The following is a 10,642-nucleotide window of genomic DNA, read 5'->3' on the forward strand; positions in this document are numbered from 1 at the left end:
GGTTCCTCATCGCCGCCCCCTCACACTGGGGCTCCCCATGTTCTCGAGCCTTCGGTCTTTTAGGCCCCATGCACTGCTATCCTCTCAACTGGGCTCACCATCCTGCTATCCCCTTTTCCCGAAGCTATCTTCCCCTCTCGGGTGTGGTTCCCCTGGAACCGTCGGCATCTTGCCCTGGCCCACCTCAAGGCCAGTCGGGACCCCAGGCCCCCGGCTCTTGGGCGTCCCTCGCGGTGGGCCCCTGGCCCTTTTGACCCTCGTGGTCCTGGCCTCAGCTTGGGCCAATAGAGGGTACTCTCCCCTTCGGGCTGACCACCGCAGGACCCTGCCCCCTCGAGGCCTATTGTTGTGCTGGCCTTCTACCGGGCTCGATGTACGGCCCCTCTCGGGCTCCTCGTCACTGGGGCCTCTCACACTACCGCCCCCTCACACCGGGGCTACGCAACCCACTGGTTGCAAGTGGCAGGCGCACACAGTGCACTGCCACAAACAGTAATAGAGATTGGAGTTTAGAGGTTTTACATTGGGATATATGAAGAGCTAAATACATGTAGCTTGCAGAAACATCAATTTAGCCCATAATAGACTACAGATATTGGAAAGATATAAATAGATTATGATGAGTTTAATAAAAATGGGCTAGAACTGGGAAATAAGAGAATATAAAGATAACATTTGAATAGTCTATGGTTTTAGCCTTTGACATTACTGAGTGCAGGCATAATTTTCAAAAATCCTAAGTGTATAAAGTACAATTTAGGGACCTGATTTCCATGTAAATCTTAGTGGCCAATCCATAAAATCCTGCCCAATTGCTTAAATGCCTCAGAGTCTGTAGATATCTACCATACTTGTTTGATTAGAAGTCAAACTTGCATATAAATTGACCTTGCATAAATTGAACCTTGCATAAAATTGATTCAAATTTTAAGGTTCAATTTAAAAAAATGACTTTTTGCCCAAATATAAATTGATAACTATAGAAAGTCCCTGAACTGCTGTTGTCCTCCAAGCTGCTTTTGCAGAGTGTTGAAGCAGTTGATAGCTTAAAACTGATCAAAGTATATCATAAACCTATAAAGGAGGAGAGATCAAGGACTTGCAATGAGCACAAGAGGCCACAAAACCTTAAAAGTTTTATGTGGATAATCAGATTAATTTGTTTGCCAAGTAGGAGAGGGTTTCCTGAAGTTCTTAGTGTCTTCTGTTGCAAACTCTAATAGTATGGGGCAAGGTTTTTATTACAAAAATTGTTTACACCACAGAAGACAAAGCCATCTAGTTCTGTGCAGGTTTTGTGTGTTTTGGTGATGAGGGCAAAATAGGTAAAAGCAAGGTAGGTATTTTAACAGGGTGGCCAAGATGCATCCAGCCTGGTTTGGGGGTCATACCTGCCTCAGGGAGGAGAAGGCTTCTTCTGCCCTACAGTACCTTCCCAGCTACTCCTGCCCTCTACTGCAGGAGCTCCCCCTCACCCATCCATGGGCAAGCCTTCTTCTAGTCCTGTCTGCCCCTGCCCTGGCACCAGGTTGGTCCCCTTACTGCCCTCTCACTCAGTGTGCAATGCATCAGTCTGTTTCTTTGCAGGTCACTAGGGAGCCCACTGCCAACATGCTCAGCAGTGGCTGGGTCATATCTTTCTGTGTGGGTATCCTATCTTGGCTTGCTCTTCCACTCTATTGTGAACATCCAGCTCAGGGAAGTATCCCCCTGCCTTGTTCAGTCATGGTGTTGGCAAATAACCTTGTACCCTTCAAGATTGCTGCACAGGGTCATCTGCTCCCTACAATGGTGCACAGGACAGTCCTGTGTATAATTCTGTATTTTTCCATTGGGGCTGGGGGGGTGGGGAGGGAGAAGTCAGCCTGGAATAAGAACAATATATGGTAAGGGGGGTTTTTTTGTGTGTCAAGTTCCTTGTGTGAGCATCATGTGTAAGGTGGTTTAAAAGGATTCATAGAATCCCTGCACCAAAGTCCGTGCACCAAGTCACCTGAGGGGCCTATAGGTTGATGTGCATGGAACATGTCAAAAATCCATCAACAGTATTGAATCCAGCAGAAAGACAGCAGCCACGGTCAATTTTATTCAACTGTGGCTGGAGGATTAGGAAGCAGACCAGCTGGTGGTGCCCACATTTTACATAATAGCCTAATTAAATGCAATTAAACATACCTAACTCTTAAGATAAAGCTTTCTTTGCAGATGCATCCTTTTCCCATTTCTTATAGGCTTTCTGCTTGCTCAAGAAATCCTTTTGATGTGAATAATCCATCTAATTGCATCTGGAGCCCTTCCCTACAAAAATTTTCCTTGCTTGGGATGCTCTTTCTAAATAGCTTGTCACTAATATATATGTGTTTATAGTGAGGGGGGGTGTAATCAGTCAAAACAAAAGCTTGCGTTATGAGTTTTCAAATGCCTGAGTTTAACTATAAATAACTATAGTTTTCCTTTAACAGACAAACATCAAAAACAAATATTTCCTTATGAATGATGAATGAGATGTCAAATTTTGTGGAGTCCATAAGGATAGTGGAACTGCATGTGGGGCTTGAGCAATAGAAAGATAAGTAGGGAGGGTGCATTTAGTGTATTTTAACTTAAATAAGCAACACAACAAAAATGTGTATATACTTGTCCATAATTACCGTGATCATTTTGCTTCTGTCCCATTCTCCTACCTTTCTTCTGTCTTTGGTTGATTGTCTGCTCTTGCACTTCGAGACAAAGCTACCTTCTGATGGATTTCGGAAAGTACCCAGCACAGTTTGGGCACAGCAATAATATAGGTGCTTGGGCAAACAGCTAGGCTGAGATTTGATTTCTGGTCTCTGTTTTATGTTGAAATTCCAGAACCTTTTCAAGTTGTTTTGTTCGCTTCTTTTCCTTCTGATTTATAAGCTATTCTTTTCTCTTATTGTAAGCTGCCTTGAGCCTTTGTTGAGAAGTGCAGTATATAACTTGAAGGCATAAATAAATAATAAATACTATTATGTCAAATGCATTTTAAACCCTGGCTCCAAACTACTATTATAAAATCAGTAAGGTACAGGATCTTAGGAAATTGTTTGAAGCATGAATTCAAATAATTGTACTGAAGGTTTTTGTCTCCAACATGGCAGCAATTTTAGTCATAATTTTTTGTGCTGGACTGTAGAGAGACAGACATGCTGCCAGAGCTTCAGAACCCTTCCCACCCCAAATATTTCTGCTCTCTATCATTTATCCCTACTTCAGTGCACATCTGCCAGTGATGCTACTAGTAGGAACCATTGATCCTTCTGGATCATGGTATATGGTAGCTCACCCAGACCTTCAACACATGTGCCTAGGCAGGAGTATGGAGGAATAGAGGCTGCCCAGACCTTGCACACCCCCTTAGGCCGTTGAGACTGAATCCAAAGATCAGACTGAGTCCAGATGTTTGGTGCCTTAATGCCTGTAGTTATGTGCATGCCTAGGTCACCCATGCAGCAGACAAGGATTCTACCACTGAACCACAACAGTGTAGACTGTGGTGCTAGTAAAATTTATATATATATGCATGAAGATGAAGCAAAACCCCAGTTGCTTAATTGTGTTCATTAAACCCACAGTAAAGCATACTGACAGTCTCCCTTTCTAAAGTCACATAGGTCCAAATAAGAAGTAACTTCCTGGCAGATTTGGTTAAAAACAGACATCGCATTTATTCAGTCATTCAGATTATTCAATCATTCAGATGTCCATGTCAGTTGTTCTGGGATAAATCCTAAAATAAAGGTTCACAAAATAAGGAGTAACTGGTTATTCCAAGACATTGCAATGTGCATTTGAACTGTTATCCTAGGGTTGCATCATTGAGTCAATGGCAGAAAAGGGCTGGTGCATTCAGCTACTCACTAAATGCTGATTAGAATGGCACCCCAATCTCCATATATCTCTGTTCTGGGACAAAAGTACAACTTGCCCAGGGACAAATGTAGCGTCTATTCCTAGCCTTTGATTGATGAGAAAAAAATGTAGATGCTTTCTGTCAACAGTGATTTAATTGCTTATGGTTGCAGTCTTACCACCCAAACTAAACTGTTAGTTCAGGTTGGTAGTAACTTTTCAGGATGCGTGTGCAAACTTGTGCACGATATTTTAAAAACATTTTTAAAATATATTTTTAAAACATTTTTAAAACATATTTTTAAAACATTTTTAAAACATATTTATACTGAATCCTGACATAATACATGCAGACTGAGTTGTCACAAGTCATAAAACACAAACATTTTGTGTGTGTGTGTGTGTGTGTGTGTGTGTACACCTGCTTAAAACATAACTGTTTTGGATTTCTCTGCTTCTGGTCATAAAATTATATTTTCTGAAACTAAGCAATTACTTCCACCTTGATGGTTCTTCCATTGTATTAAAGTAATTAGTCATTTTTTAAAATGTAAATTATTGAGCATTTCAGTCTGTGTTGTAAACTTAAGACTCAAAGGATTACTATTTTTATGATGAAATTATTTTATTTCAAAAGAGTAATGGATGAGGAAATAAGGAGACTTACCGGGCTCTGTATTCTATGAGTCATAGGACTTGGTGAGTGAGGTGCTTGTCTCTACAAAGATGTTTTTTGGGTCTCAGATTTGGGTCTCAAATTTTTGGGTCTCAAATTATAGTGCATAGGAGTGACCTCCCCTCTTTCCACAGACATCCTAGTATCTTCCTGTCAGTGGAAAGAACTTGCCACTGTCCTCATCATTCCCACAACATGTAAATGTGAAGGCAGATAGTATCTCATACACCTTCGTTTTCTTTTGTTTGGTATTGTGTATTTGCAAACTCCATCTTGGGGTACAGCTGTAACTTGCTTGTAGTGTGATAGCTGCCTGGCCAGGCCTTTCAGTGTCAGGGAAATTTCATCCACTGGTGTCAGGAATTTTTTTTTCACCTCATGAATGCTTTTGGCTGTGGAAAGGAAGCAGAGGACCTTTATTCAAAAGCATTATATATTTGGCCATAGTTAAGACTAGAGAATTTTGACTGGTAGGCAACAGTGCCCCCGCCAATACTTAGAAAACAAGTTCCTGGCTATAGCGTCTTGCTTTTATGCTCAAGGCTTTATTGATCACCGGATTTTCAGTTAGGAGGGAAATTTTCTCATCCATCAGATGGCAAGGACTGAGATTTTGCTTTCCACTGTAGCATGGTTTCTGGTCCTCTTCCTAGGATTCTTTGTGCATCAATTAACAGCGACTACTTCTCTGTCACTGCAGTGGCAAACTACTGGAGTGACTTGGTGTTCCCTGCTTTTATCTGTGGCCCATTGGGTGTTTCTGGCCTTTCTGATTCTGTGCCTTATAGTCATGCAGGAGGGTTTGGAGTGGCCCTTTTGAAAAATCTTTGGGCACATGGTTGTTTGTGTACCTGTGGAGCTGGACGTGATGGCTCAGGTCTATTCCAGTCCCTTGTCTATGTTTATAGAGGGGGAAACCCCCCCAGAAAAACCACTCCAAATTAGTTGGTGGGTGCTGGGGTTTTATTTATGTTTTCATGGTCTCTCTCACTCACTCCTTCCTAATATCTTAACACCCTTCATCATAAACAAGATATTCTTTTGTCTCTCATTATGAATAAATCCACGTCATTTTGCTAATGTAACACACTGAGAGAGTTGTTGTTCTCTTTGTAAGTTGGGAACATGCACTCACTTCTTGCATTCCTTGGACACAATATATGAATTTCCATGTGGTTTGTTTCAGAAGCTGTACAATAACTCTTAATATAAAATGACTTAAGAGAAGAAAGAGTTAGACCAAGGTAGTATCTTTCTAAGTTTAAAAATCTAGAACTGTATTAAATGACAGGAGAATTTGAATTGAAGTCCTCCAGAAAGCTAGTTTTTTTAGTAGCTCAATGAGCTGCCCCTTTCTTTGCCCACTTTAAACTTCACAAATATCTTAGCAGTGTACATACGTTACACACCTTTGTATCAGTACTGGGACTGTCTGGAATATTAGGACCTGTGCTTATGACAAGACTTACTATGGCATGCCCTTGCATGACCCTTCTCAACTTTGTCTAGGGCAACAAAGGAGATTGTCTCACTTCAGGTAGATGGAAGTATAGTACTTAAGTCAAACAGTACTTGCAAAGCAAAATTACAAGAGAGTGATTATAGCTGTCAACAACCACCCCCCCCACCCCCCCCTTGCAAATGAGGGACATTTCTTTTACCATCCTTTTACATCGTGCTCTGTTTTGGGTCATTTCAGTCACTCCAGCATCCTTTTTTAATATTTCTTTCTAAAACAATTGCATGAAACAAACAATTCTTGGCCATTTTGCTACTGCCTGAGTTCAAAATATCAGCAAGAAAACCAGCAAATCTTGTCAAGCAACACTGGCTAATGAAATTGTCAAAGTTATTAGCAGCAACAGAGCATATTGGGGGTCATCTGTTGGCATACTCATTGAGAAGACATTGCATTTTGCATATAATTTACATATGGGAAGCTATCTTTACAGCTGTAAGGGACAGAAGCTTAAATACTATGGAAACTAATGACTTAAACTCTTACACTGACCTTGTTATTGCCAAGTGGATTCTTCAATCCCTGTTCCATGTGGTGTTATATAGTTTGGACTGTGCTTTCTGGGTTTAAAATATCAGTAAAGTGTATAAAATAAATTACAACTTTGTCTTCACTCCAAGGCTACCTGTTATGGCTAATAAAAGTTGTGAGTCCTTGGGGGAAGATTTTTTTTTTTCCCACCAAAAAATACATCCATTCTTCATTGAACTGATAAATCTCAGCATCTCATTTATAATGAGCAGATCTCAGGTGCACTTGAAATAGGGCTTTATAGCAATAATTTTTCTTTTCTTTCATTGCTTTATGCAGTAATGTGCATGTCGTAGGAAGCTGCCTTTTTAATTGGAACTTAAGAAATGTAATTAAGCTAAGAAAAAAAATCTTTCTTTTCCCAAATCTGTCTTGTATTTCTATGAATACCCTATGCTTTAGTTAACGTGCAGTACTGCATACATAAAAATGTCAAACACTACAGTATTTCCCATATTCATGCTATGAATCTCTTTGAGACAAAATGATTGCTTTGGGACAAAATGAAAATATGTTATTTGCTAAATTTAATACCTGAATATTCAGTATGTTTTTATTGCTACATAAGAAGGATTTTGATTCTGCAATTGTAGCTTTAGACTCATCTGCTTGTGGGTGGAACAAATACATATTAATGCAAATTTCAGAAGGAAAAGTTTGCAAGGTGAGACACGTATTTGCATTCACTTATGCTGAAAAAATAGAATTGCTCATTCTTTGCATCCTTACCATTTTTTAGTTCTTAATCACAGAATTTGTACTTTTATACTAACTTGTAAGGTTAAAAAATATGATGTGAAAGGAATGGTTCTTGTTGATATTGAGGCACTAGAGTCATAGGCAAAAGAACTAAGTGAAAGATGCACAATTTTGGCTGGTCATCAGTAGTTGGTCGATAGCATTGAGGATGTTTTGTCAATATATATATGCTAATATATGTGTTTTTACACAAATTAATCTTTTTAGGCAATTATTATTTCACCCGTCTTGAAAATAAGTACTACTACACAAGCATTGTGATAATGAAAAGTTGTCTAGTTCTACATTTTCTTCTGCAAGTACTTTGGTATCTTCCACTGACATGCTATTTTTTAGCTTCTTAAAATAATATTCTGTAAGGATTCACCTTTGGAACAACTTAGTACTTTTTTCTAGTAATCACAGGATGGGAACAACCAGTACATGAGTTTCAGTTAGGATGCCTGAGATGAAAAATTATTATTTATAACACAGAAGTACCCTCGCTTTCTGTTTTACCTTTTCTGAAAGCATTTGTGATGTTACAGTTTAGAGTTCAGGTTTATTAATTTTTAGGTTTGCCAGATTGTTGTGTAAAAACTGCTGTAAAATAAAAAGTGATTCCATTTAATTTTAATCCTCTTGTTGCATTGTAAATGTGCGACTAGACTTTCATTAACTGTAATACTGCGGGGAGGGTTTCCTGGATGAGAATTCTCTTTTTTTTATAGGTTTCTTGCAGCCTTTCCTGGAAGCCTGTAGTAACGAGTCCTTTTTCCGTACTTGTTCTGTGTTGCTTCGAAACCCTAAACTAGATCTTCAGATACTGGAAAAACTCAGCATTTTACTGCAAAAGCTCTCCAGAATCAAGTAAAGTTTTTTCTTTGGTTGGTTAAGGGTTTTCAAGCTGTCATTGTTTTCAGTTATCGAAAGCTGTTTTCTTCATTCTCTTCTTCCCAATGTCTATAGTTCCAGCAGTATAACAGATTATTAGCTCTAGCATGGGAAGTACCTAAATTGCCTTGCCATTTATTACATTAAAGAACAGCTTGCACCATCATAAACATGAATGTTTAAGCTGCGTTTGTAAAGAGCTTAAAGATCTAGCACAGCACAGCTTACAACGAGTGTAAAACTGTATTGGTCTCCTGAGCGTTTTTATTTTATATTTGAGTTTTCCTCTTGTATACTGATGAATTACCTTCTAAAGACTGACTTCATTTTTCTTTCCACTGACCCTCAGTAATATCACTTTTTCCAGGTAATATTTTCCAAAGGGCTAAAAGTGACTTGGGAGCCAAAAATCTTATCAGTTTTCAAAATCCAAGTCCCTTTTGAAAATAGTAATGTTCCTAAGACACTTAAGTCTTTTAAAAATGCTACCCTCTTTTCAGTAGGACCTTTTCCGTGATTGTTACTTTACAAATTTATTACAACAGACGTTTTCATTAATTGTGGTATCACAGCTCTTACTGAATTCCTTCAGGGCATTACTTAGTAGGATTACTTCCTTATAAAACAGAAAATTGAAGTCCTTTACTAAGATTAGGTGGACAAAAAAAACTGGCAGAAAATTGAGGATGTGTAGTTTAGTTTGGTTCTTCTCCATGAAGATGAAAACTAACTCTCAGTGGAAAAAAAATAAAATAAAAGTTTCTGAGTTCAAAGAAAATTCTGAAGTAGCCAGTATTTTTCACCCAAAATAATTTAAAATTTCATTGGGATGTTCATACAAGACTTCCTAACATTTTGTAAGTCTGGGGAAAAAAATCTTGCAGATGGTAGAAATTCAGAGTTGGATTTCTCTGCAGTATTCTTGAGTATCAGTTTTCTCTGTACTTTAAGGGCAGTCACTCTTTTTTCCTAGGTTTCTTTTATCCACCTCTGCCTTCTTCCCGTTCCTTTCCTTCGCCCTACCTCTGCTCTCTGTACCAGAGCCATATCAGCTTAGACAGTTATCCTTCCTGGAAATGTTAAAGAAGTATATTCATTAAATTCAAGTTATAACCCAGATTTTGATTCAATTAAAAAATCAGATTTTCTGGGATTAATTACTTAAAAGTTAATTGAAATTCTCTTTTTACCTTTTAAAAAAAATCAAATGAATATTTAACTTTGACTTATGCTGTGCTAAAATCTTTTGCAGAAGTAATAAGAAGATGTTTGAACTATTTACACTTCACCTAATGATCCAAGAGCTGCAGAGGACAACACATCCAGATCATGCTTTTCTCTCTATTAACCTCAATTCAATTCTTTTTAATTTGGGCTTAACAAAGAGCAACTCCCTTGTCTCCAATCTAAACACAAGTCACTAATTAACCATATTTTACTGTGAATTATTTTCTATTGATATTTGTTCAATCTTTTGCTAGTTATAAAAAATAGGCTAGCTAACAAGGACATCAGGATTCTATTTACTATTTAGTGTGTAGTTTATGACTTACGACATATGAACTCATGAAAATGGAAAGTAGTACATTTCAAGATACTGTTTGTTCAATTTAGCTGACATTTTGCTCTAGGTTTCAGTGACCTGTACTGTCCTACTCATTCAGCCCAAGCAGCATCGTCTCCACAAGCAGACTGCTAGTATCAGCCTTCCTCAGTGATGTAAAATTAATTATTCCTTTTAATCTCCAAAGTGTTTTATGGGTATTTATTATAATTATCACATAATAGAGAGACATTAGTATTTTCATAAGTGTATATCAGAAGGAGGATTGTTTTGATTATTGAAGCCAAATTTTGATAAAATTAAACATGCTGCAGATGTGTATGATTTGATGTGCATTCAATAAAAGCCTCTGTGATTCCAATAGTTCCAAGAATTATTGTTCCATAATCTCTTCTTTCTAAGACATGTTTACCGTATTTTGCTGTGATTTTTTTTTACTCAAAATGATACTGATTTAGTATTTCTGTATAGTTTTTAATTGTAGCATTCCAATGCTAAATGTGAATAAAAGTATTTCTTAAAGAAAACATATTGATATTGCTCCATTCAAAAATTGTAATCTTTTACCTAATCCATTTTCTGTTGATTTCCAAAAAGGGCCCAAGTCAGCCCATTTTCTTACTTCTGCATGCACAAATTTGTGTTTTTTCTAGTTGTCATGTACCTACACAGTACTGCTATTCAGAAAGTACTTACGCAGAGAAAGTGTCACTTTTTGAAAACTTGGCCTAATAATTGTCTTTTATGTCCCGCTTCTGTAATTGATTATACCATTGTGCCGTGACTCCTGCAACTCCTTAGAATTATACATTTGAAACTGCATTTACAGTTTAAGAAGGTGCCA

The 10,642-nt window shown here is 38.1% G+C and overlaps 1 protein-coding gene across 2 annotated transcripts in view; it reads left to right on the forward strand.

Moving 5' to 3' along the window:
• Positions 1 to 10,237, forward strand: part of CCDC138 (coiled-coil domain containing 138) — a 60,502-nt gene extending 50,265 nt beyond the window's left edge. For both annotated transcript variants that reach the window (XM_025213564.1, XM_006031890.3), the window contains 2 exons: positions 8,072 to 8,210; positions 9,487 to 10,237. In XM_025213564.1, the coding sequence (XP_025069349.1) occupies positions 8,072 to 8,210; positions 9,487 to 9,658 (311 nt within the window). In that variant the 3' untranslated portion in view covers positions 9,659 to 10,237. The remainder of the gene's footprint in view (positions 1 to 8,071; positions 8,211 to 9,486) is intronic.
• The last annotated feature ends 405 nt before the right edge of the window (positions 10,238 to 10,642 follow it).

Source organism: Alligator sinensis, unplaced genomic scaffold (assembly GCF_000455745.1).
Source record: "Alligator sinensis unplaced genomic scaffold, ASM45574v1 scaffold1232_1, whole genome shotgun sequence".
NCBI lineage: Eukaryota > Metazoa > Chordata > Crocodylia > Alligatoridae > Alligator > Alligator sinensis.